Source organism: Propithecus coquereli, unplaced genomic scaffold, assembly GCF_000956105.1.
Source record: "Propithecus coquereli isolate 6110/MARCELLA unplaced genomic scaffold, Pcoq_1.0 Scaffold28, whole genome shotgun sequence".
Lineage (NCBI taxonomy): Eukaryota > Metazoa > Chordata > Mammalia > Primates > Indriidae > Propithecus > Propithecus coquereli.
The window spans coordinates 12,797,695-12,822,024 of NW_012148396.1; the positions used below are offsets into that span (position 1 = coordinate 12,797,695).

Here is a 24,330-nt window from a genome sequence, read left to right on the forward strand (position 1 = left end):
GGGCATGGTGGCGCATGCCTGTAGTCCCAGCTACTCGGGAGGCTGAGGCAGAAGGATCGCTTGAGCCAGGAGTTTGAGGTTGCTGTGAGCTAGGACGCCACCGCACTCTAGCCCAGGCAAGAGTGAGACTCTGTCTCAAAAAAAAAAAAAAGAATACAGGTGGATCTGCATGACCTTAGATTTGGCAATGGATTCTTTAGATATGACACCAAAAGCACAAGCAACAAGAGAAAAATAGGTAATTGGACTTCATCAAAATTAAAACTTTTGTGTGGTAAACAATAACATCAAGAAGTGAAAACAGGGCTGGACACAGTGGCTCACACCTGTTATCTCAGCACTTTGGGAGGTCGAGGTGGGAGGATTACAGAGCCCAGGAGTTTGACAACAGCCCAGGCAATATAGCGAGATCCCGTGTCCACAAAAAAAGAAAAAGAAAGAAAAGAAAAGAAAGGAAAAAATAGCGAGGTGTGGTGGCGCCTGTAGTCCCAACTACTCAGGAGGCTGAGGCAGGAGGATCGCTTGAGCCCAGGAGTTCAAGGCTGCAGTGAGCTATCATTGTGCCAGCCTGGGAGACAGAGTAAGACTCTGTTTCTAAAAGAAAAAAAAAAGAAGTGAAAATACAACCATAGAAAGGAGAAAACATCCACAAATCATTTATCTGACAAAGGACTTAAATCCAGAATATACAAAGAAAACTTAAAATTCAATAACAAAATGATAGATAACCCAACTGAATAGACACTTCTCCAAAGAATATAGACAAAGAGCTAATACACATAAAAAATACTCAACATCATTAGCCTTTAAGAAAATGCAAATCAAAACCACAATGATATACCATTTCAAACCCACTAGAATGGCTATGACAATAACCTAACCATAATTACAAATGTTATTGAGGATGTGGAGAAATTGGAATCTTTATACAGTGCTGGTGAGAATGTAAAATGGTGCAGCTACTGTGGAAGAGTTTGGAGGTTCCTCACAAAGTTAAGCACAGGCTGGGTACATGGCTCACGCCTGTAATCCTAGCACTCTGGGAAGCCAAGGCCAGAGGATAGCTTGAGCTCAGGAGTTTGAAACCAGCCTGAGCAAGAGTGAGACTCTGTCTCTACTAAAAATAGAGAAAAGTTAGCTGGGCATTGTGATGCGTGCCTGTAGTCCCAGCTACTCAGGAGGCTGAGGCAGGAGGATCTTCTGAGCCCAGGAGTTGAAGGTTGCAGTGAGCTACAGTGATGCCACTGCACTCTAGCCAGGGCAACAGAGCAAGACTCTGTCTCAACAACACCGACAAAAAACCAAGGAAACAGAATTACATGTTATAAATCAAAAAAAAAGTGTAAACATGCAATGCATATACCTAAAAAAACAAAGTTTAAGCTCAGAGTTACCATATGATCCAAGATAACTGAAAACATGTGTTCACACAGAAACTTGTACACAAATGTTCATAGCAGAATTTTTCATAATAGCCCCAAAGTGGAAACAAACCAACTATTCTTCAACTGATACACAAATAAACAAAATGTGGTCCATCCACACACGGGAATATCATTTAGTAATGAAGGGAATGAACAATGACACATGCTACAACACAGAGAAACCTTGAGGACATTGTGGTAAGTGAACAAAGCCAGGCACAAAGACCACTTACTGTACGATTTCATTTATTTAAATTGTCCAGAGTAGACAAATCCATCGAGACAGAAAGCAGGTTAATGGTGCCAGGGCTTGGGGCAGGGAAGGGACTGCTGATGAGCGCAGGGCATCTCTGTGGGATGAGGACATGCTCCTGGACGTGGACAATGGTGATAACTGCATAACTCTGAATATACTAAAAACCACTGAGTTTTTAGTACACTTTAAAGAGTGAATTTTACAGTATGTGAATTACATTTCCATAATAAAAAAAAATTGCCATTAGAGGGAGTCCAGGTGAGAGGCAGCTGGCCGGGGTGCTCGCCAAGGGACGCCAGCAAAGAGGCTCTGGGAGCAGTAAGCCCCACTGCACCGCCCACCTTTGGCCAAGATGCCCTGAAAGGCAGGTTGGGTGTTCAGGAACAGGTAGGGGAGGTAAGGGTGGAGTTGTTAGAGCCAGTGCCATCTAGACGGAGCAGCGAAATGGCCTCTGGTGCCATCTGAGGTCTGCCACAACCACAGTGGCTCCATGGCATCAGCCAGTGCTGGCTCCAACCCCAAGCCGGCCCCCAGCAGACCCTCTTTCTGGGGCTGGTGGCCCCTCCCCATGGCTGCAGCCCCTACCACAGCTCCTGGTTGCACAGCCTTGCTGGCCCCCTCACCATCCTTTACGTTCTCACAGTAGGAGTCTGTCTTCCCGCCACTCCTCTGATCTGCCTCTGCTCTCTGGTAATGTTGTCCTCGTGAGGCTGCTGCCCTTTCTGTCCTTATAGGCTCTGTACAGCAGCAGGTGTGACCGGCGGTGCCCAGCTGCCTAGGGACGCCCCACGGAGAACACCCAGGCCAAGCGGTATACACCAAACCCACTCCTCGCCAAGAAGGCTGCTCACAGCTGCACAAAATACACAAATGGAGACAAGACAGCAACCTAGGAGTAAAGCCATCTGGTCAGAGCCCAAAAGGTCCCAACGAATAGGAGGGCAACTGAGTCCTGCCACCTTGGTGCTGTCCATGGCCCCTGGTGCCCTCTCACTGGCTCCAGCCAGCCACACTGTCCTCAACGTCCACACACTGCTCCCATCTGGTCTCTTTGCTCCTGTCAACCTACTTAAAGCCCCTTCACTCCCTAAATCAGGGCTTGTGGGGACATTGTGCTCACCCCCTAAATCAGGGCCTGGCACTGAGTGGGCACTCAATAAACACTCATTAGTGGGATGAATAAGTGAGTGAATAAGGAAATATAAAAATAATGAACCCAGATTGGCCATGAGGGCTGAGTGGGGCCATTTGGAGCAGTGGGGACCACCTGGGAGGCGACAGCAGCTCAGGGCCTCCCTTACCACCCGCCAGGCTCTGCTCTGAGCACAGTGGGCATCCCTACCTTCCAGAACACGGGAAGCTTGTGCCTATTGAGAACGAGCCCATCACGAAAGATGAGAAATGAAGCATAGGCCGGGTGTGGTGGTGGCTCATGCCTGTAATCCTAGCACTCTGGGAGGCTAGGTGGGAGGATTGCTTGAGGTCAGAAGTTCGGGACCAGCCCAAGCAAGAGTGAGACCGCATCTCTACTAAAAATAGAAAGAAATTAGCCAGGCAACTAAAAATAGAAAAAAATTAGCCGGGAGCGGTGGCGCGTGCCTGTAGTCCCAGCTACTTGGGAGGCTGAGGCAGGAGGATTGCTTGAGCCCAGGAGTTTGAGGTTGCTGTGAGCTAGGCTGATGCCACGGCACTCTAGCCCAGGCAACAGAGTGAGACTCTGTCTCAAACAAACAACAAAAATAATTTAAAAAAAAGAAATGAAGCACAGACAGAGGAAACAATCAGCACTGCCAAGAGCCTTGGCAGGTACTACTGGACTGACCGCCACATCCAAACTGTTCTTCTGGACCTGTAGATCCATGCCTGTCTGCACGGCCACCCACACCAGGCAAGAACAGGGAGTGTGCAGGCTCTTGCCAGCCAGCCCCTCCCTCCCTGATTTGCTTCCTCCTCCAGACCCCAGCCCAAGTGACCCACACATCCCCGGAACTGTGTTTGAACAGCCCGGGCACAGCTTGGTGATACCCGAAGCCACTGTGAGGGGGAGGCTACATCTTCTCACGCCCAGGCCTCACCATCCCTGATATGCTGATGCCCTAGAGGAGACAGAGGAGGCCTGGTGGCATCAGCCTTGAGTGCGCGGATCACAGGAAGATGGTGGGGATGTTAAAGGCCTTAGGAATGGGGTGTGGAGAGAGCACACGGCAAGCACACAGAACCGCATGCACAGCCAGCAGGGGATGCATGATCCTCATGGAGCAAATGGTGGCACCTGAAGTGGGGAAGATGCCTCAGTGGGGCACAGGGGACTCACACTGCCATGCCCCAGATGGTCTCCCCAAAGCAGCTGTACTTCAACACACCTCCAGTCAAAATCCCAGTGGTACATCTGTTTTGGGCAAGGGACAGACTAATTCTATGAAGAGCAAATAAAGGAAGAGCTGAGACAGTTCTGAAAAGAAGTGCTAGGGAGCAGTGGGTGGGGGGACTTGGGAAACCAGACAAGACATGCCAGGAAGTCGAGTAAGGCACGAATAAGTCTTGTGTCCAGGCTGGGACCCCACATGTGGATGGGCGGACAGAGAGCCCCTTGCAGATCTGCACTTGAGGGGACACAGGGTTTCACAAACTATGAGACAAGAATCCCACCAGCAGCGCTGGGGCTGCTGACTGCCCATGTGGAAAACAGGCTAATTAAGTTGGAAAGGCAACCTTAAAACTTTAAGAAGAAAATACATGAGGCACTTCAGGACCTCCGTCAGAAAAGCACTTCTTAATTAGGACACAAAGCCACAGAGAAAAGGCAGGTGAGACAGAGGACACTGGAACTTAACATGTTTGTTCACCAAAAACCCCCAAAACCAACATGGACATGTGAGTACTGACAGAAATCAATATTCCATGTATGTATCAATAAGTGACTGTCACCCAGAATAACCAGAAAAGTCTACACACCAGAAAGGTTAAGAGAAAACAAGGACCAGAGGTAACTCCCAAAGGAAGAAACCTGAGGGATCAAGAACATATTGAGACACGTGAGGGGAACAGATGCTAAACCCTGGAGCCCTCCCTGCTGGCCAAGATGGAAACTCCAGCCAGCGCCAGGGCACTGTGTCAGGGAAGGACCAGGCAGGGGGCACTCCAGAAGGCACCTGGCACCACCTCACAAGCTAGACAATGGCACAGCCTTCTCTGCAGCACCGTCTACCTGCAGGGCCCTTTGTAGCACTGTCTGTAAGAGGGAAACCAGGAACCCAGCCCAGGTGGGCGTTGGTGGAGGGCGAGCTCACTGCTTGTACTCTACCCCATACTGATGTGCCACACGATGATGCATGAACCACAGGACATGACCAGGGGACACAATGTCTCAGACCAGGGCAGAGGCAGCCTTTAATAAATTGTGCTGGGACAACCAGAGGGTCATGGGAAACAAACAAGTCAGAGCCACCTGTCACACCACACACAAGAATAAATTCCAAGTGAATCTGAGATCAAAAGGCAAAAACAAAACTATGCCAGCACCATGAAAAAATATAGCACATTCTCCTATAACCTGGGTGAAAGTGCCTAAAAATCCAGATGCACTAAAAGACTGATAAATTTGACTATATAAAAATTCAGGCCAGGTGTGGTGGCTCGCATCTGTAATCCCAGCATTTTGGGGGGCCGAGGCAGGAGAATTTCTTGAGCCCAGGAGTTCAAGGCTATGGTGAGCTATGATTTCACCACTGCACTCCAGCCTGAGTGCAGGAGTGAGACCCTGTCTCTATTAAAAAAAAAAAAAAAAAAATCGAAAACTTACATGGAAAAACCCACAATAAGAAAAGTAAAAAAGATTGTGGCTTTTTGGGACAATGTTAGTGGAAACATCTGCAATATAAATCACAGACAAAGGGCTCATGTTCTTTAGATACAAATTTGAGCAACAAAAGATAAAAAATACTATAGAAAAATAGGCAAAAGGTAAAAACAGGAATTTCACAAAGGTAGTGGTAACCCATGGAAGATACCTGCTTTACCCATCATCAGAGCCCAAATCCCAGGCTGCACTGAGACCCCCATACCCACACTCGAGCACCTTTCAGTGGAGGCAGTGGGCAGATGGTGCAGGGTGGGCACAGCATGCAGGACCCTGTGGAGGGCACATGGCAATGGCACTGAATATAGTCACCATTCGACTTTGCAATCCCTCGTCTGGAATTTACCTGAAGATATACCTCCAAAAACACAAAACTACATAAGCACAGGCTAATAATTCCAGCATTACTTATAACCGCAGAATACTGGAAACGACCTACACATCCAACACAAGACTGTGATGTACACACAACAGAGACCCAGGAAGCTTCAAAAAAGGAGGGGGATGATCTTGATGTTCTGACAGGCAGTGGTTTCTAGGGATGTTGTTAAGTGGAACAAGCAAAATGCACAAAGAACACATAAATCCTGATACCTTTTGTGTAAGAATGAAGGGAAAATAAAAAAAAAAACAAAAATCCCACAACATCTGGAAACACAAATAGAAACACAAGAGATAAACCAGAAAACAAGAAGTTTCCTACCTGCAACAGGTAGGTGGAGGCACAGGAAAGGGTATGGGCCCTTACTGAATATACCTTTCATAGAGTTTTGACTTATGGAAGCATTTGAATGATCTATAGATTTTTAAAAAAATTATATCAGTAAGAATAGGAAGGGAGAAGAACAAAACTAACTGAAACAAATGGACCCAATTATATTTCAATGAATGTCATAACCACAGGAAGTGCAAAAAAGAGAGAACTAATCCAAGTAATTTATGAACACAAGATTAGATTGCGTTCCTCATTCCTGGCTGAAGTGTGCACGCGGGGAATGCAAATGAATCCCAACTTTTTTTAGTATGTACATTTTTTAAGTGGAATGAGTGAAGCAATTCCGAAACAATTTCATACATACAGATGAATAAATGTGTAAATGCATTGGTGTTCTTGGGAGCCAGGGCTGTCACCAAGGAGGAAGAGACATGATGGACTGGAAGACCAAAATAACTCTGTATGGGACGTGACTGGAACTGGGGGTGCATATGTGTGCACATAGGGTGCATGTGCATTTGTGTACATGTGTGCATACATATGCATACACATGCACAAATTTTCTAGTTCTGTACACTTAATTGACAGAAAAGCAAATACACTCAGGAGCAATGTGCGTGCTGAAAACCAGACCTTGTTCTTTGAGACCAGTCTTCCCTGAAGGAACCAGGCTCCTTAGGGAAACAGGTGATTCCAGGGCTGTGCAGGGCAGTTATGCCAGAAAGAAGTACTCAAAAGAACGATGGGGATATCAGGACATGGGAGCCAGCACAGAGTAAGCACCAAAGTAATTCAGTGCAGGAATGATACAAACCACGTAAAACAAAAAGGAGCTCATGAGTCCACACCAAACTAACAATGGGAGAGCAGGCTCCTGCTCAGGTGGAATGTCGAGTGCCAGCCACAGCATGGAGGGAGCGTGGGAGCTGGAGCCAGCGCTCTGCAGCAAGCAGCCTGGGAAAGACTGGCTCACATTAGAAACAACAAAAACATTGAAACTGAAGAGCACAGACCCCAGAATGCTCAGAGGTTGCTGGGGAGGAAGGAATCACACCACAGCTAGAGCAGGCAAAGCCTCCACCGGGTGATCAGAAGGAGCATCAGCAAATGAGGGGCACAGACAGCACATGTCTGCAGACATGGGATCCCAGAGGGGCTGATATGACCCACGTGGTGTCTTGCTAAGAAACTGCCAGACAAACCCAAGCCCAGGAAAGCTCTATTTAAAAAAGGGCAACTGTTAGCTCAAGAAATGTCAATGTTGCAAAGACAGAGAAAGGCTGTGGAAGTCCTCCAGATTAAAAATGGTTAAGAAGACAGCAGCCAAGGAAAATCCAACTCAGAAGAACCCTGCGCTGGGCAGAGAGGGGAGACTTGAGCAAGGACAGCGGGGGACCAGCTGGCACGGCTGGCGGGCAGCAGAGCAGACCAAAGCCTCGAGCCAACTGCCAGGCTCACCAGAGATGCCAAGTGTCAAGGGCTACACCCAAGAACACCCTGAGGGACACACGCTTGAGTGTTGCGACCAACCCCGCACCAGAGGGTTCAGAAGAAAGCAGCAGGCAAGCAATGCCAGCAACGCAAGCCTCTGAGCACAGGTGCACAAGCACTCCCAGGACTGCTTTCACTCTTGTAACTCTTCTGTAAGCATTATTTCCAAATAAGAAGTTACAAATTACACAAATAAAAATAATGACCTATGACTACCTGCATCTACGTGGATCAATGCCCAGAGAGGCTCTAAGTAGTTGGAGTCAGCCACCCAGGGTGTAGCATGTCATGCCCAGGCTGCAAGGTCCACCTGAGAGGGGGCAGATGCTGCGTGGAGGGGACAGAGGAGAGGCCGTGCCCAGGACGGGCATCTGAGGGAGGGTATGGGACTTTCAAATTCAGAAGCACCAATAACTGGCTAAAGCCCAAGCAGCACTGTGTGCAAGGGGCGTCGCACACACAGGATGAGGGCATAAGCACAATTCTATGAAGCTCCCTGCTTCCACAGTGCCTATTCTAAAGGAGGGATCGCTCCCTCCCACCTCCCTGAGCCCTGGACAACTCAGTGGATGCTGATGGTATTTCCTTACCTAGTGCTCGATCCCGAAATCCTCGACTCCTGCACGTCGGCATTATGACTCCTGCATTCGTAATCCTGTGCCTGGGACATTGCCATCTGTTTCCTCAAAGCCAAGGGGACAGACGTCAGCAGATCATCAGGACAACTCCAGCATTAGATGGGAAGGCGCTGCACTGTGAGAGAGGAGACGCGTCTAAGCTCCAATTTGGAAAATACGATATTACAATCAACCCAGTCCACCCTATCACCACCAAGTGGCTGGCCAGAATGAGTAGCAGACACCCCAGCACCGGTGAGCCCCCCAGGCAGCTGAGCACCCCAGACTGCTCCTTGTGCCCAGCGCGTGCATAGCTGCAAGGCCAGCCAGGCCTCCTGGGCAGCAGGGAGAAGCTGTTTGCCAGCCAGATCCAGCCCAAGACAACCACACACATGGCCAGTGGGCACACGCTGAACCTGGAGGGGCCATAGCACTTGAGGACTGGGAGGGTGCATGGGAGGACACGGTACCCATTCTGCCCTCACACGCAGCCTGACACCTGAGACTCAGTGTCCTCAGCTGTGAACAGACAACATGCAACCAGCAATTGCTGGAGAATGAAACAAGACAACATGCGTGAAGCACACAACACAGTCCTCACACAGGGTGGCGCTCAAGAACAATCCATGCATAATACAGATCACCTGATTTATGAGGAAGAACAGCCTTTTCAAAAACAGTGTTCTGTTGACCAGATATATAGCTGATCCTTGAAATACATGGGTTTGACCTGTGGAGGTCCACTTAGACACAGACTTCCTTCCATCTCTGCCGCCCCTGAGACAGCAATACCCACCTCTCCTCTTCTTCAGCCTATTCAACGTGAAGATGAGGAGGATGAAGACCTTTATGATGATTCACATATAACTTAGTGAATAGTAAATATTTTCTCTTACTTACGATTTTCTTAACAGTTAAGCTTTTCTCTAGCTTACTTTATTGTAAGAATAGAGTATATAATACATATAACATACAAAATATGTGTTAATTGAATATTTATGTTATCGGCAAGGCTTGTGGTCAACAGGGGGCTATTAGTTAAGTTTTGGCAGAGTCAAAAGTTATAGGTGGATTTTCAACTGAAGGGGGTGTTGGCACCCCTAACCCCCAAGTTGTTCAAGGATCAACTGTACGTATGAAAAAAAATGAAGCTTGACCTGTACCTCATGCAATACACAACACTTAATGCTAGATAAACTGTAGATCTAAATAGTAAAAGTAAAACAATATAAAGCTTTTCAAAAAAGTGTAGAAAATCTCTGTGGCCTACAGTAGGCACAGATATCTTAATCAGACACACACAAAAAAGTACACAAGAATGAATCAATTGGACTGTAATAAAATTAAGAACATCTATTTATCAAGAAACCATTGAGAATAAAAAAGGCAAGTCCAAAGTAGGAAATTTTTGCTATGCAGAATATGCATAATACACCACATATATATGAGTGTTAACAATCTGACAAGGGACCATGTACAGAACATATAAAAATTCTTACGAATATGAAAAAGGCAGATAACCCAATAGAAAAATGGACAAAAGAATTGAATTCATACTTTACAAGAGAGAATATCTAATTACAAAAGAGAATATCTAAATGGCTAATAAAAACATGAAAGAAAATGTGCTCAACTTCACTGACATCAGGGAAATGCTAATTATTAAATAAAATTAGTACATAGAACAAAACAACTAAAATGGGAAAGACAAAATCTATCAAGTGCTGGCAAGGATGAGGAGCAAGAAGACAGCTCGTATACTGCTGGTGGGATCTAAACAGGTTAACCCACTCCAACCCTCAGCTTGGCACTGTTATTAAGTATGAAATGTCTTATTTCCTTAAGTACTAAGTTTGACAGTTGGTATCTCTGACATTTCACTTTGATACTTCTTGTTTTGTTTTTATTGTGAAGGTACATCCTTATTCTTTCAATGCATGGTTTGGCTTGTGATTATCTTTCACATTTTTTTTAGAGCTATTTTTGTGAAACCATGGATAAGTCAAAAATTCGTGTTATTTTTGAGTATCACTTCTGTCGTGGAACCAATGCAGCATAGAGAGCTGGAAATATCAACAAAGCGTTTGGGAAGGATGTGGCTAATGACGTCAATGGTTTGAGAAGTTCTGTTCTGGTGATTCTAATCTTGAAAATGAGCCACGTGGACGATCTGAGACCGAGGTGGATGATGATGAGCTGAAAGCTGTGGTGGAAACGAATCCATCTCAACTTATGTGTGAATTAGCAGCAAGCTTTGACGTTACTATTCTAACAATATTGGACCACTTGAAACAAATTGGCAAGGTAAAGAAGCTGGATAGATGGGTTCCACATGAAGTAAACGAGTGTCGGAAGACCAATCATCTCGTAGCTTGCCTTTCTTTGCTGTCACAACATAAAGGCCAACAATTTCTATACCATATTGTTACACGTGATGAAAAATGGATTCTTTTTGACACTCACAAGCGTTCGCTACAATGGATGGATAAAGATGAAGTGCCAAAACACAGACCAAAATTGAATATTCATCAAAAAAGCTAATGGTGTCTGTTTGGTGGTCCAGCACTGGTGTTATCCACTACAGTTTCATGAGACCTGGTCAATCGATTACAGCAATTTCTACTGCAACCAGTTGGATGAAATGATGAGGATGCTTGTGATTAAGCAGCCGAGATTGGTCCATAGAGACAGGCCGATCCTCTCTCAAGACAACACTCAACCACGTGTTGCACAAACAATGTTGCTCAAACTACAGAGGATGGACCTGGAAACTCTCTGTCATCCACCACATTCATTAGTCCTTACACCGAGTGACTACCACTTATTCCAGGCTTTGGACCACTTCTTGCAAGGAACAATATTCAATTCTCAAGAAGCTGTGGAAAACGCCTTTCACGATTTCATTGTCACTAACTCTCCAGGCTTCTTTGTTGCTGGCATAAAGAAGCTACCCTTAAGATGGCAAAACTTTGTGGACAGTTTAGGTGCATACTGCTTCTTGTTTGAGATATAATAAACTAAACTTTTGATCTGAAATCAGACATTTCATATTTAATGACCTAATATTTCCTAAAGCTGCACACACACCCCATCCTGGGACTCAGGGCTTCCAGTGTTGGAGACCAGCAGAAGTGCACACACACGCACCAAGAATGCACGCAGCGCTCCCAGCAGCACTGTTCATGACAGCCCAAACCAGAAGCTACCACATACTCACCCATAGGAGGACAGGCACGCAAAGTACACACAGGAATCTAAAGCAGTGAGACTGTGCAACTCACCCGCAACTGGGTCAATCTCCCAAAGGTGAGGGTGAGAGAAAGGCCAGACACAACTGAATACACACAGTATGGTTCCCTTTCATAAAGTTCAAAATCAGGCAAAAGCAGCCTCTGCTGTTAGAAATGAGAACCAACTGCCCCACCGTTTACAGCCTGGGCACCCCTCTCACCAGGGCTGGTTTGTAACAGCCCACAGTGCTGCATCATGCACTGTGCCCAAGCCTCACTTTGGTAAGATCTGCGGAAAGGAGGAACGGGCATCACTGTGGTGGGCTCTGTCTCCTTCCTCCTTGACCACCCCAGCTGCTATCATGACAAGACCCTCCCAGAAGGGGGCCATTCCACAGAGAGCAACTATGCTAATTTGAGAGGAAATAAAAACAGACTGAGAGCAAGTAGAAGGCAGAGCCAGCCCTGGATATCAAGGGAAAGAGACACATGCAGGCCAATCAGAATTCTGTCCAAGTTCCAGATAGATTGTGGGGCCAAAGTCCAATCTAATTCACTCAATTTACAAGTTGGAGAACTCCCTCCTTGGAGGAAATGCTCCAAGCCTTCTTCTTTCTGCCTTGTAAACATCCACACAACTAGTTATTTAAATGTTCAGGACTACTAGGAATGTCATTTTTTTTTTTTTTTTTTGAGACAGTCTCACTGTGTTGCCCGGGCTAGAGTGCCGTGGCGTCATCATAGCTCACAGCAACCTCAAACTCCTAGGCTCAAGCGATCCTCCTGCCTCAGCCTCCCGAGTGGCTGGGACTACAGGCACACGCCACCATGCCCGGCTAATTTTTTTCTATATATTTTTAGCTGTCTGATTAATTTCTTTCTATTTTTGGTAGGGACGGGGTCTCGCTCTTGCTCAGGCTGGTCTCGAACTCCTGAGCCCAAATGATCCGCCTGCCTCGGCCTCCCAGAGTGCCAGGACCACAGGCGTGAGCCACCATGCCCGGCCTAGGAATGTCATTTTTAAAATTAAAACTCAAATATTTCTAATTTCTCTTATGTCTGAGAGGAAACAGGTGACCCTCTGTAAGACTTCAACATTTTAAAAAAGTAAAAGAGCAGTGTTAGTAAAATTCTGAAAAACTAAGAAGTATCTACCATGGCCCGACAGCAACTCGAACAGGCCACTTCACCTGCACACATCCTTTCAGGCCTCATCTTGTCCTCAAGGCTGGTCTAGAACAGAAGACACAGCAGTGAGCAAAGACCAGGACCTCCCACACATCTGACTGACCCTCCTCGTGTTTTCAGACTCACGCTTTATCTCCAGAAGCTTCCTCCAAATTGAGACACATGTCTTGGTGAGCCCAAATGCCCTGGGTCTGAAACTGGGTAGTGCTCAAACTTGGCTTTTCATTTTTGATGTAACGTTAATTATCGTAGGTCCTTCGTACTTCTATTACGAATTTAAGAATCAGCTTCTCAATTTCTACAAAATAGCCTACTGGGATATTGGCTGCAATTGTGTTTAATCTATAGATCAATATGAGGAAAACTAGCACCTTAACAATACTGAATCTTCTGATCCGTGAATGCAATATATCTCTCCATCCAGTCATGTCTACTTTCTTCTAACAATGTTTTATAGTTTTCAGTGTACAAATCTTGCACATGTTTATTTAGTTAAATGTATCCCTAAGCATTTTGCATTTTTAATACTAACAAAATATTTAAAATTTCCAATTGTTTGTTCTTGGTAAAGAAAAATATTATTTGTTTTTACAATTTGATGTTGTACCTGTAATCTTGCTAAACTCAGTTTTTCATTCTAATTGCTTTTTTTTTTTGGCAGATTCATTAGGTTTTCTACATAAATGATCAAGTCAACAGTGAACAAAAACAATTTTACTTCTTCCTTTCCAATCTAGATCCTTTAGAGCCTTTTATTTCTTTTTCTTGCCTTATTGCACTGGCAAGAACCACCAGTATGACACTGAATACAATCAGTATGAGTGGATATACAAGCCTTGTTCCTAATCTTAGGGGAAAGCAGGTAGTCTTTCACCATCAAATATAGTGTGGGCTACAGGTTTTTCATAAATGCCTTTTGTCAGATTGAGGAAGTTCCCCTGTATTCCTAGTTTGCCAAGTTACTATTTTTACTGTGTCTATTAAAATGATCGCATGGTTTTTCTTTTTTAGTTGATATAGTTGAATTCCATCAATTAATTTTCTAATGTAAACCAATCATGCATTCCTTATATAAACTTCAATTGGTTGTGATGTAGTATCCTTTTTATATATTCTCGGATTTGATCTGCTAAAATTTTGTTAAGAGTTTTTGCATCTATGCTCATGTGGGAGATTGGGCTGTACTTTTTTCTTCTTGTAATGCCTTTGTCTAGTTTTGGTATCATGGTAATACTGGCATAATAAAATGAGTAGAGAAGTATTCCCTCCTCTCAGTTTTCTGGGAGAGTTTGTATAGAATTGCTATCATTTCTTCCTTAAATGTTTGGAAAAGTACAGCAAAGCAGCCATCTAGGCATGTAGTTTTCTTTGTGGGAAGGCTTTTAATTACAAATTGATTTTATTTTATAGAGCTAAGGAGGTTTTAAATTTTTCAGTGACCTATAATGGTTGTTTCTGTCTTTTAAGGAACTTGCCCATTTCCTGTAGATTATCAAACTTACTGGCATAAAGTTATACTATTTATTTATATCCCTTTAAGATCAAAAGACTCTGTAATGATGCCACATCTTTCATTCTTAATTTTGGTAATTAATGTTTTTCCACTCTTTTTCCTAATCAATCTGGCTAGAAATTTGTTAATTTTATTATCTTCTCAAAAACACAGCTTTGGCTTAATTAATTTTTTCTACTTTTTTCTGCTGTGTTTCATTTCCACTTTGATCTTTATTATTTCCTTTCCTTTGCTTCTCTTGGACTTGATTTGCTCTCCTTTTTCTAGTTTCCTAAGGTACAGTTCAGTGATTTGCACACTTTTTGAAAAAAACCCAATTGAGGGCTGGGCGCAGTGACTCACACCTGTAATCTTAGCACTTTGGGAGGCCAAAGTGGGAAGACTGCTTGAGCCCAGGAATTTGAGGCCAGCCTGGACAATACAGTGAGACCCCATCTCTACATTAAAAAAATTACCTGGGTGTGATGGTGCACACCTATAGTCCCAACTACTTGGAAGACTGAGGCAGAAGGAACACTTAAGTCCAGGAATTCAAAATTACACTGAGCTAATGATGACACCATTGCACCCCAGCACAAACAACAGAGTGAGACCCTATACCCTACACTCCCCACCAAAAAAACCAATTTAGGTGTTTAGTGTTATAAAATTTCTGTCTACATACAGTTACCATGACATCTCACAAATTTTGATATACTGCATTTTCATTTTCGTTCAAAAGCTTTATCATCTCTCTTTTGGTTTCTTCTTTGACACATGGATTACACAGAAGTATGCTACCCAATAACTAGTCATTGTCTGGTTATTTTTACTGGCTTCTAATTTAATTCCATTTTTGTCATAGAATATATTTTGTATGACTTGAATATGTTAAAGTTTATTAAGATTTTGTATGCCCCCCCCAAATGGTCTATCCTAGTAAATATTCCACGTGCACTAGAAGAGAATGTGTGTTGCTGGATGGAGGGCTTTGTAAAGTCAACCAGGTCAAACTGGTGATAGTAATGATACCAGTTTCCTGTCTACTTGTTCTATCAATCACTGAGACAGGAGTATTGAGAGTTACAACTGCAGTTGTAGATTTGTCTATTTCTCCTTGCATGTCTTTTATTAACAGTTTTAGCTTCATGTATTTGATAGCTCTGTTTTTAGGTACATAAACATTTTTGGTGTGTTCTTGATTAATTAACCCCTTTATCAATTTGCAGTATCTTTATCCTGGTAGTTTTTTTTGCTCTGGAATATTTGATATTATAGCAACTCCAGCTTGCCTTTCATCAGTGTCAGAATTGTATCTTTTATCCTTCTTTTACTTTTAACCTATTTAGGATATCAAATTTAAAGTAGGTTATTATAGCCAGCGCATATTTGGGTATTAATTTTTTTATGCAATCTGACAATCTCTGACCTTTAATTTGGGTGTCTAAGCCATCTGCAGCATTTGTGATTGTTCATATAGTTAGGTTTAAACCTAACATCTTGCTCTTTGTTTTCAATTTGTCCCATCTGGTCTTTGTTCCCCTTTCCTCATTTTCTGTCTTCTTTTGGATTAGGTATCTTATGTGATTCAACTTTATCTCCACCGTTGAACTGTCAGCTGAAATTCATTTTTTGGTATTTTAATAAATGCTTTTAGGTTTATAGTATACAGGTGTAATTTGTCACACTCTGCCGTCAAGTGAAATTATACCACTTCAAATATATAGGTTTATCATTTCCTCTCTCCAGGACTTGAACTAGTTCAGCTGTTACATGTTTGAAAACATCTTTATTTCACTTTCATTTTAAAAAGATATTTAACTGGGTATAGAATTCTGGGCTGAACATTTTTTTTTCTGGCTGCCTTTTAGATTTATCTTTTTGTAACTGGGTTTGAACAACTTGATTATGATGTGCCTGGTGTAATTTTCTTCATGTATCTTGTGCTTAGAGTTGATTAAAATGATCAACTCTAGGTTTATAGTTTTCATCAAGTTGGAAAGCTTTTCAGGTATCATTTCTTCAAACAGTTCTTTTGTCCCTCCCTTCCCCTTTAGCAATTCCAACCACACAATAGTTAGGGTCCTGAAAGTTGTCCCACAGCTCAATGATGCTCTTGTTTTTGATTATTTTATTTTTTAGAAAAACAGGGTCTCATTCAGTTGCCCAGGCTGGATTGTAATGGCATCATCACAGCTCACTGCAACCTCACGTTCCTGGGTTCAAGCAATCTTCCTGCCTCAGCCTCTCAAGTAGCTGGGACTATAGGTGCATGCCACCACACCTGGCTAACTTATTTTTTAATTTTTTGTAGACACGAAGTATTACTGTGTTACCCAGGCTGGTCTGGAACTCCTGGGCTCAAGCGATCTTCCCTCCTCAACCTCCCAAAATGCTGGGATTACAGGTGTGAGCCACCGCACATAGCTGTTTTTATGTGTTTTAAAGTACTTTCCCTCTTCCTGTTTCAGAAGAGGAAACTGCTTTGTCTTTAAGTTCACCAATCTTTTCTTTGGCAACATCTAACCTACCATTAATCCTATCCAGTGTATTTTGCATTTGGACATTTTAGTTTCAACTCCAGTTTAATTTGGATCTTTAAAAATACCTCCCATGTTTCTACTTAATGTGTCAAACTTTCCTTTAGCTCTTTGAACATACAGAACATAGTCATAATAACTGCTGTAATAACCTGTTTGCTAAATCTAACATCTATGTCAGTTTTGCATAAGTTTTTATTGATTTTTCACTCCAGTATGGGTTGTATTTTCCTGTTTCTTTCCATGCCCGATAATTTTTGGTTGGTGCCAGACATTGTGAATTTTACCCCTTTGAGGGCTTTACATTTTTTTATTCCTAGCTAAAAAATGAGCATTGTTTTGGGATATAGTTACTTGGAAACAGTGTGCAAATTTTTCTTCTTGCTTCTAAGATTTGTTATGTGGCAGCAGAGCAGCACTTATTCTAGGGCTAATTTTGGATCCTTGAGTGTGGGCTTTTGACTAAATCCAAATGTTACAGAACAAATCCTTTGAATAAAGGGATTTGTTCTGTGAAGTTTGGATTCAGTTGAGGGGCTGCACTTGGGCATCTGGAGGGCCACATGAGGCCTTCAGGCTGCAGGTTCCCCACCCCTGCATGATGATGTTTTTATGTCTGCTTGATGGCATCAGGCACTCGTCACAATGTTTTGAGAGCTCTGAGTAGTGTTCGCTCTAATCCTTCAGGGTGGTTCTTTCCCTGGCCTATGGCAGTTTCCTCATATGCATGCACTGGTCAGTACTGTGCTAAAAATCAAGGAGAATCCTTGGCACATCTCTGGGCTCTCCCTGTAGCTCTTCACTCTCTGGTACTCTTCCTTGCAAACTCCAGTCCCTTGGCCGCTCTGGGTTCTGAGCTCCATTTTCCAAACTCAGGGAGTTTTCCAGGTTCCATTTGGGCTTACCCCTTTTTGTAACACAACCTGGAAACTTCCCTAATGTGGTAAGCTTGGAAAATCATCAAGCTCATTTGATTCTCATCTCACAGGAACCACTATTATTTTGTCATCTCATGCCCAAAGTTTAGAAAACCATGGTTCCATTATGTTTTGTCCAGCTTTTCAATTTTTCAGGTGGGAGGGTTAAGTCTAATCCATTACTCTATTTTGTCCATGAGTGGAGGACCCTGTATGTTTGTTTAGTATTATGTAATTACGCAAATATATTAGAACTGTAATATTTAATTTGTCTCCTCTACCAGAGGATAAGTGCCATGATAGAGATGATATCTGTTTTGTTAACCACTACATCCTTGACAAAGAGTAAACAATCAAACATTTACTAAATAAATAAACTCCATAATCCACATAGAATCTATTTAGGTATACTGGATAACTAAGGACTTAAAATAATTATTCTAAATTATATGACATATGGTTCCAAGTATATGATATTCTGGAAAAGGCAAAATGATGTTAATGATAAGAAAGACTATGGCTGCCAGTGATTCAGGGGAGGGAGAGAGGGTTAAATAGATGAAATATGGGGTTATCAAGGTTAGTGAAATATGTGTGATACTATAATTGTGGGTAATTGACACTATACATTGCTCAAAACCTACAGAACTTCACAACACAAAAAATGAACCTCCATGTAAACAAAGTTTAAAAAAAATAGGGCAGGCATGGTGGCTCACACCTGTAATCCTAGCACTTTGGGAGGCCGAGGTGGGAGGATTGCTTGAAGTCAGGAGTTTGAGACCAGCATGAGCAAGAGTGAGACTTCGTCTCTTCAAAAAAATAGAAAAATTAGACAGGCGTGGTGGCTTGCACCTGTAGTCCCAGCTCCTCGGGAGGCTGAGGCAGGAGGACTGTTGGAGTCTGGGAGTTGGAGGCTGCAAGTGAGCTATGATCATGCACGCCACTGCACTGCAGCTTGGGTGACAGAGTGAGACCCTGTGTCGCCACAAAAAATACACACACACACACACACACATATACACATTGCAGCCTCCAACCCCCATGGGGTGCAGACCAGTACCAGTCCATGGCCTGTTAGGAACTGGGTCACAGAGCTTTGCCTCCCCCTTCCACGGAAAAATTGTCTTCCATGAAACCATTCCCTGGTGCCAAAAAGGTTGGGGACCACTGAATTATGCTTTAAATTTAGATATGAGACTAGCAACAAAGAAACAATCAAGGGTGAGGAGTGGGCAGGTGAGCAAGCTTCATCTGTATTTACAGCCGCTCATGATTGCTTATATCAATCACTGCCTGAACTCCAACTCCTTCCCCCCACCCCTACCCCATCCATGGAAAAATTGTCTTCCATGAAACCAGTTCCTGGCGCCAAAAAGTTCGGGGGCCGCTGTTTGTGTATGTATATATGTGTTTGTGTGTGTATACGGAACAACCTCACTGAAGGGGGTGAGAGAAGAAGGTGCTGGCCTAAGTAACTCTGGAAATAAGTGAGTCCATAAGACCAAAAGCAAAAGAATCTGCACAGAAGCATTGTACTCTAGTTGATAAAGTTATTTCCCATGGGAATATTGGTTAACTAGTCTGATATTGCTATGTATGCATACTGGAATTGAACAATTAAACAAATGAATGCCAGACGGTGGAAGCCAAGTTTCTCATTGCTAGAGTGGAAGACAAGGAAGGGGAAGAGTCTAGAATGATCCATGTGGTAATGGATTATTAGAGCTGGAGACATGAGTACAAACTCATGTTTAGCATAACACAGATACAAATGGTTACATATAGAAATATTTATAGATACATGTATAAACATAGATTAGTACACACAAATATATGTCTTTGCTCTGTTGGCTGAATAGGCCTAGAAGCAGTAATAGCCCATAGGAACAAATATGCCTAGTACTCAGATCTTGGTAATAAACCATTCCACAATAAAAGGAACAAGAAATTCTTAGAGAAATGACTGGGGCAGAAAATATATGAGCTTGGTGTAACTGGCAGAGGTAGAAAGTAAGAAAGATCTAAAACAGAAACAAAAATCCCACAACAGCAGCTGGGCACAGTGGGTCATGCCTGTAATCCTAGTACTACTCTGGGAGACCCAGGCAGGAGGATTGCTCGAGGTCAGGAGCTTGAGACCAGACTGAGCAAGAGCGAGACCCCATTTCTACTAAAAATAGAAAAAATTAGCTGGGCATGGTGCTTGTACCTATAGTTCCAGTCACTTGGGAGGCTGAGGCAAGAGGATCGTGTGAGCCCAGGAGTTTGAGGCTGCAGTGAGCTATGATGACACCACTGCACTCTAGCCCGGCAACAGAGCAAGACTGTCTCAAAAAAAAAAAAAAAAAAAAAAAATCCCATAATGGTGGAGTATGTCAAAGGGATACAAGAGCCAACTGAAAGCACCAACTGAATGACTAAAGCTGGAGCAATCTGAGCAAAAAGATAGAATCATGTTGGATTATAATTCAAAGTATAAACTATCCATAAATCCATACTGATATAAATAAATGACCAAATCTATTTAGATACTCTGTCCTCAAGGATGGGTAGCATAACTCCATACTCCTTGAGTGTGGGCTGAACACAGTGACTTCCTTTCAAAGAGCACAGTGGAAAGGCAGGTGGGAAAGTAACCTTAGAGTGAGGAACCTGACAATCACAGCCTCAGCCAGATGATCACGGTCAATGTCAACGGCAGTAAGTCATGTTGAAAATATGTACCATCGATATAACAAAAATGGCATTTCACCTCTGTGGCTTTCTTCCACAAACTTGTAACTCCAGTCTAATCATGAGGAAAACATCAGATAAGTCCCAATTGAGGGACATTCTACAAAAAACCTGGCCACTATTCCACATATAGCCTATTCCTCATTTTTTGTTTCTATAATTGTAAACAAGATTTTACAGTTACTTTTTTTTTTTTTTTTTTGAGGCAGCGTCTTCTTTCACCCAGCCTGGAGCACAGTGGCATCATGATAGCTCACTGCAGCCTGGAACTCAAGGGCTCAAGCGATGCTCCTGCCTCAGCCTCCCGAGTAGCTGGGACTATGGGCATGTGCCACGACACTTGGCTTTTTTTTTTTAATGGATGGGGGTCTCATTATGTTGCCCAGGCTAGTCTTGAACTCCTGGGCTCAAGCAATCCTCCTGCCTCGGCCTCCCAAAGTACTGGGATTACAGGTGCGAACCACCACACATGGCCTATTTGTTGCTACTTATTATTTTTATGACAACCATATTGTCCTGTGCCAAGAAATTTTTCCAACATTTATAACCACTATTTCTGTTTTATACCTGCCTGACAAAAGTGTTCAGAATGATACTAAAATCATGATAGTAAGCATTTTTGTTTTGTTCCCAGTTTTAGTCAAAATGATTAAAGCCTAGCCTTTTTTCTCCACTTTGATCACTTTAGACATTTATCTACTGATGTAGATGATGGCAGTGGATTTATACTTCCATTTCTAATGCCAGTTTTCTTCCTAATTAAATTTGTATTATCAGTGTCTTAAATTATTACATTCTCCTCTGTAACCACAGCTTTCAGAGCTGTTCAGTCTCAATTCAGTGTTCACTGTCTTTACGCATCTGGGTCTTGGGCCATCGTGATTGCTGGATCCCATACTGAAGTTTTGACACAGGCTTCTGAGTGCCGGTTCTGAGGCCCTATGTCCACAAACGCTTTACTGTCACCTATACACAGAGGGCAACTTGGCTCAGTATGAATTCTTGGATAACACTTTTCTCATCCCCTTTCAGAAACTTGTGGGCTTTGCTCTACTGCCTCCTGGAACAGAGCGTCAGCTACTATGAGTGAGCTGGTCATTTTGTATCCAATTCCTCCAGGAATATGATGCGCCCTCTCAGCATGCAAACTCAAGCCTTCCTTTATCCAGAGAAGTTTTGCTTTCTTTGGTTTTCCCTCACACCTTTGAGTACTGTTTTTTCTCTTGTCTTGGACAGGAACCACCGGCCACGTACTGGTCCCCTGCTAGCCCTTCTGTTGTAGCATCTTCTCTTCACCACTTTTTAATTTTCCTCTACACAGCGCTGTTTTCAAGCAGACTGTCCTCTGGGCGGCTAAGTCTTTCTCCATAGTCTCCACCTGGTTTCCTGCTGTGGCTAATGGGGTCTGACATGTGCTAGGGTTCTACTGTCCACTTTTCTCAGCTCTGCCACTCACTTTATCTCCTCCTGGGAGCTTGTCTTTGAGCTCTTTTCCCCGTCTTTATTTATACATTTTGAATTCTATATTTTTTAGTGTACAGACAAGGCTCCATCTAAGACTTCCTTCTGTTTCCTGGGTTGATTTTTCTGGGTATCTTCTTCATCAGCTCTTTGAACTGTGCTCTTCCCCTTTTGCTCGGCATCACGCAGGGTCCAGGCTGGCTCTTGACTCCTGCCACCTTCAGACCAGGACACAGGACTGCGCTAGGACAGCCTCAAATCAGGCTCCGCTTTGGTTGTTTCTGGAATTAGCACATTGAGGTTGCATGAGGCAGAAACTCAACTCAAACTAAAGAAAGAGGTTTGCAGCCCCATCTGACATGCTGTCTGACCTCAAACATGCCCTAGGGCTCACTCAGGACAGCTGCCCTTTCAGGCAGGCTGTGCGTGCTGTCGGCAGCCGAAGACTCAAAGTCTGCCACGCAGCAGCACCCCTGCTCACACCAAGAAGGGTCTTCCCTCACAGTTCTAGCAGGAAAGCCTTGTGCAGGTTTCCATACAGCTACCGTGTCCTCTGCCCCCTAGCCTAGTCCTGCAAGGGAGGGTCCATGAGACACAAGGAACCAGGAGAGGTGGAAAGGATTCTCCTGGGTGAGCCAATCAGTCTCCAACCATTTACCAGCAGAGGTAGCTCACCCTTCACTGCTAGGGCCACTTTTCAGATTCATGGTAGATTAAATCTTATTCCTTATTTTTCATTCTTTGTTCATTTCAGTGAGTTTCAAGGAGGGAAGTAGAATAAACAAGTCTTTACTCAGCCATTATTTCCAGAAGGCCCAAGTTCCATTCTCAATGCTTTTTTAAAGAAGTTTTCCAAGTTCTGAACAATGACCTCAGTTTCATGTTCTAAAAGCTCGACTGTAAGCTGGAGAGACAATGCCCCATTCTCCCCTCCCAGTGCCTGGGCCAGTCTGGGCACAGATCCGGCCCCGGCAAACAAGATGGGCATTTCCGGCATTCACTGCCCCTTTAGCAGCTGTCCTCACCAACTCCTCCCCTCTCCAAGGGCAGGCCACATTGCTGTGTTTAAATCTGTGGCTCCGACCCATCAGCAAGTCATGGAATCAACTCAGTAGGTCAGGATTAGCGCTTTAAACTTTTCTGGGAAGGGGAAGAGGAGGACATCAGACCACATCCCACATGGGAAGGACAGTGTTGTTGGGAGCCACTTCATTGGAACGTAAGAATCTCTTACTGTGGTGGTGGTGTTCAAACACTTGAAAAGCCACTGTCTGGCTACAGTGCCAGCATCCTGCACCCAGCTTCTGCTTGCAAGTGACAAGGTCCAAGATGGACAGTCAGGACACAGCCCCTTCCTGGCTCGCACATGCCAGTGGTTGGAACAGAGAAGCCTGGTCTGTAACCAGCCCCCACAAAAGGGTCCTGGCTTGTTCACAAAGTCTGAACTAGCATGGCTGTGGACTGCCCTGGGCTTTGAAGGAGAGAAGCAAGATGTGCAGAAGGGCTTTGTAAATGCAGGAAACAGCAGCTAAGGCACTTCAAGAATCTGACCTCTTCTCAGAGCTTGCCTTGCCCACAAAGAATTGTGTCCTGGGATGCTGCCAGATGGGAGATCACCAGCCACTGTCCTGGCCTCCTCCAGGCTGAGCCTGCCCCAGGCAGCGTCCAGGGTGGGTGATAAGGCTGTGTCCTTTCTGCTGACTCTGTGAGGGTGGATTCTGTGTCACTGAGCTGCCTCACCCACCCCAGGCAGCCCAGGGCAACAGGGACATCCCAATGTGATGACACCAGGGCTTCAGCAAGGGAGGGGCCGAGGGGCCAGAGGAGCAGCACCTGGAGGAGGGTCTGGACACAGCAAAGGGGCTCAGGTACTACTAGCACATGGCATCTCAGGAGACATGGGTCCTATGAATGAAGAAGAGCCCCAACCAGTACCACCCAGTACAGGGTATTTTTCTTTTCTTTTTTTTCTGGAATCCAATTCAACAAACATTTACTGAACTCTTTTTATTTTTTGAGACAGAGTTTCACTCTGTTGCCCAGGCTGGAGTGCACTGGTACAATCATAGCTCACTGTAGCCTTGAACTCCTGGGCTCAAGGGATCTTCCTGCCTCAGCCTCCCGAGTAGCTGGGACTACCGGTATGAGCCATCACACCTGGCAGGGTACTTATCTTATTACTTAAATCTCTTTACAAGATGATTGTTTAAAAATCCACTAATTAAGAATAATGTCTTGAAGACCAGCCTGGGCACCACAGTGAGACAACAGTCTCTTCAAAAAATAAATAAAATTAGGCCGGGCGTGGTGTCTCACGCCTGTAATTCTAGCACTCTGGGAGGCCGAGGCGGGCGGATTGTTTGAGCTCAGGAGTTCGAGACCAGCCTGAGCAAGAGCGAGACCC

General features: G+C 44.1%; 1 protein-coding gene across 2 annotated transcripts in view; it reads right to left on the bottom strand.

Moving 5' to 3' along the window:
• ARHGAP39 (Rho GTPase activating protein 39) overlaps positions 1–24,330 on the bottom strand; it is a 129,734-nt gene that overhangs the window by 56,047 nt on the left and 49,357 nt on the right. The window contains exon 1 of one of the 2 annotated variants that reach the window (XM_012648162.1): positions 8,336–8,421. In XM_012648162.1, the coding sequence (XP_012503616.1) occupies positions 8,336–8,421 (86 nt within the window). Of the gene's footprint in view, positions 1–8,335; positions 8,499–24,330 lie in introns of those variants that run through there. The other variant, XM_012648163.1, reaches the window with a different exon arrangement.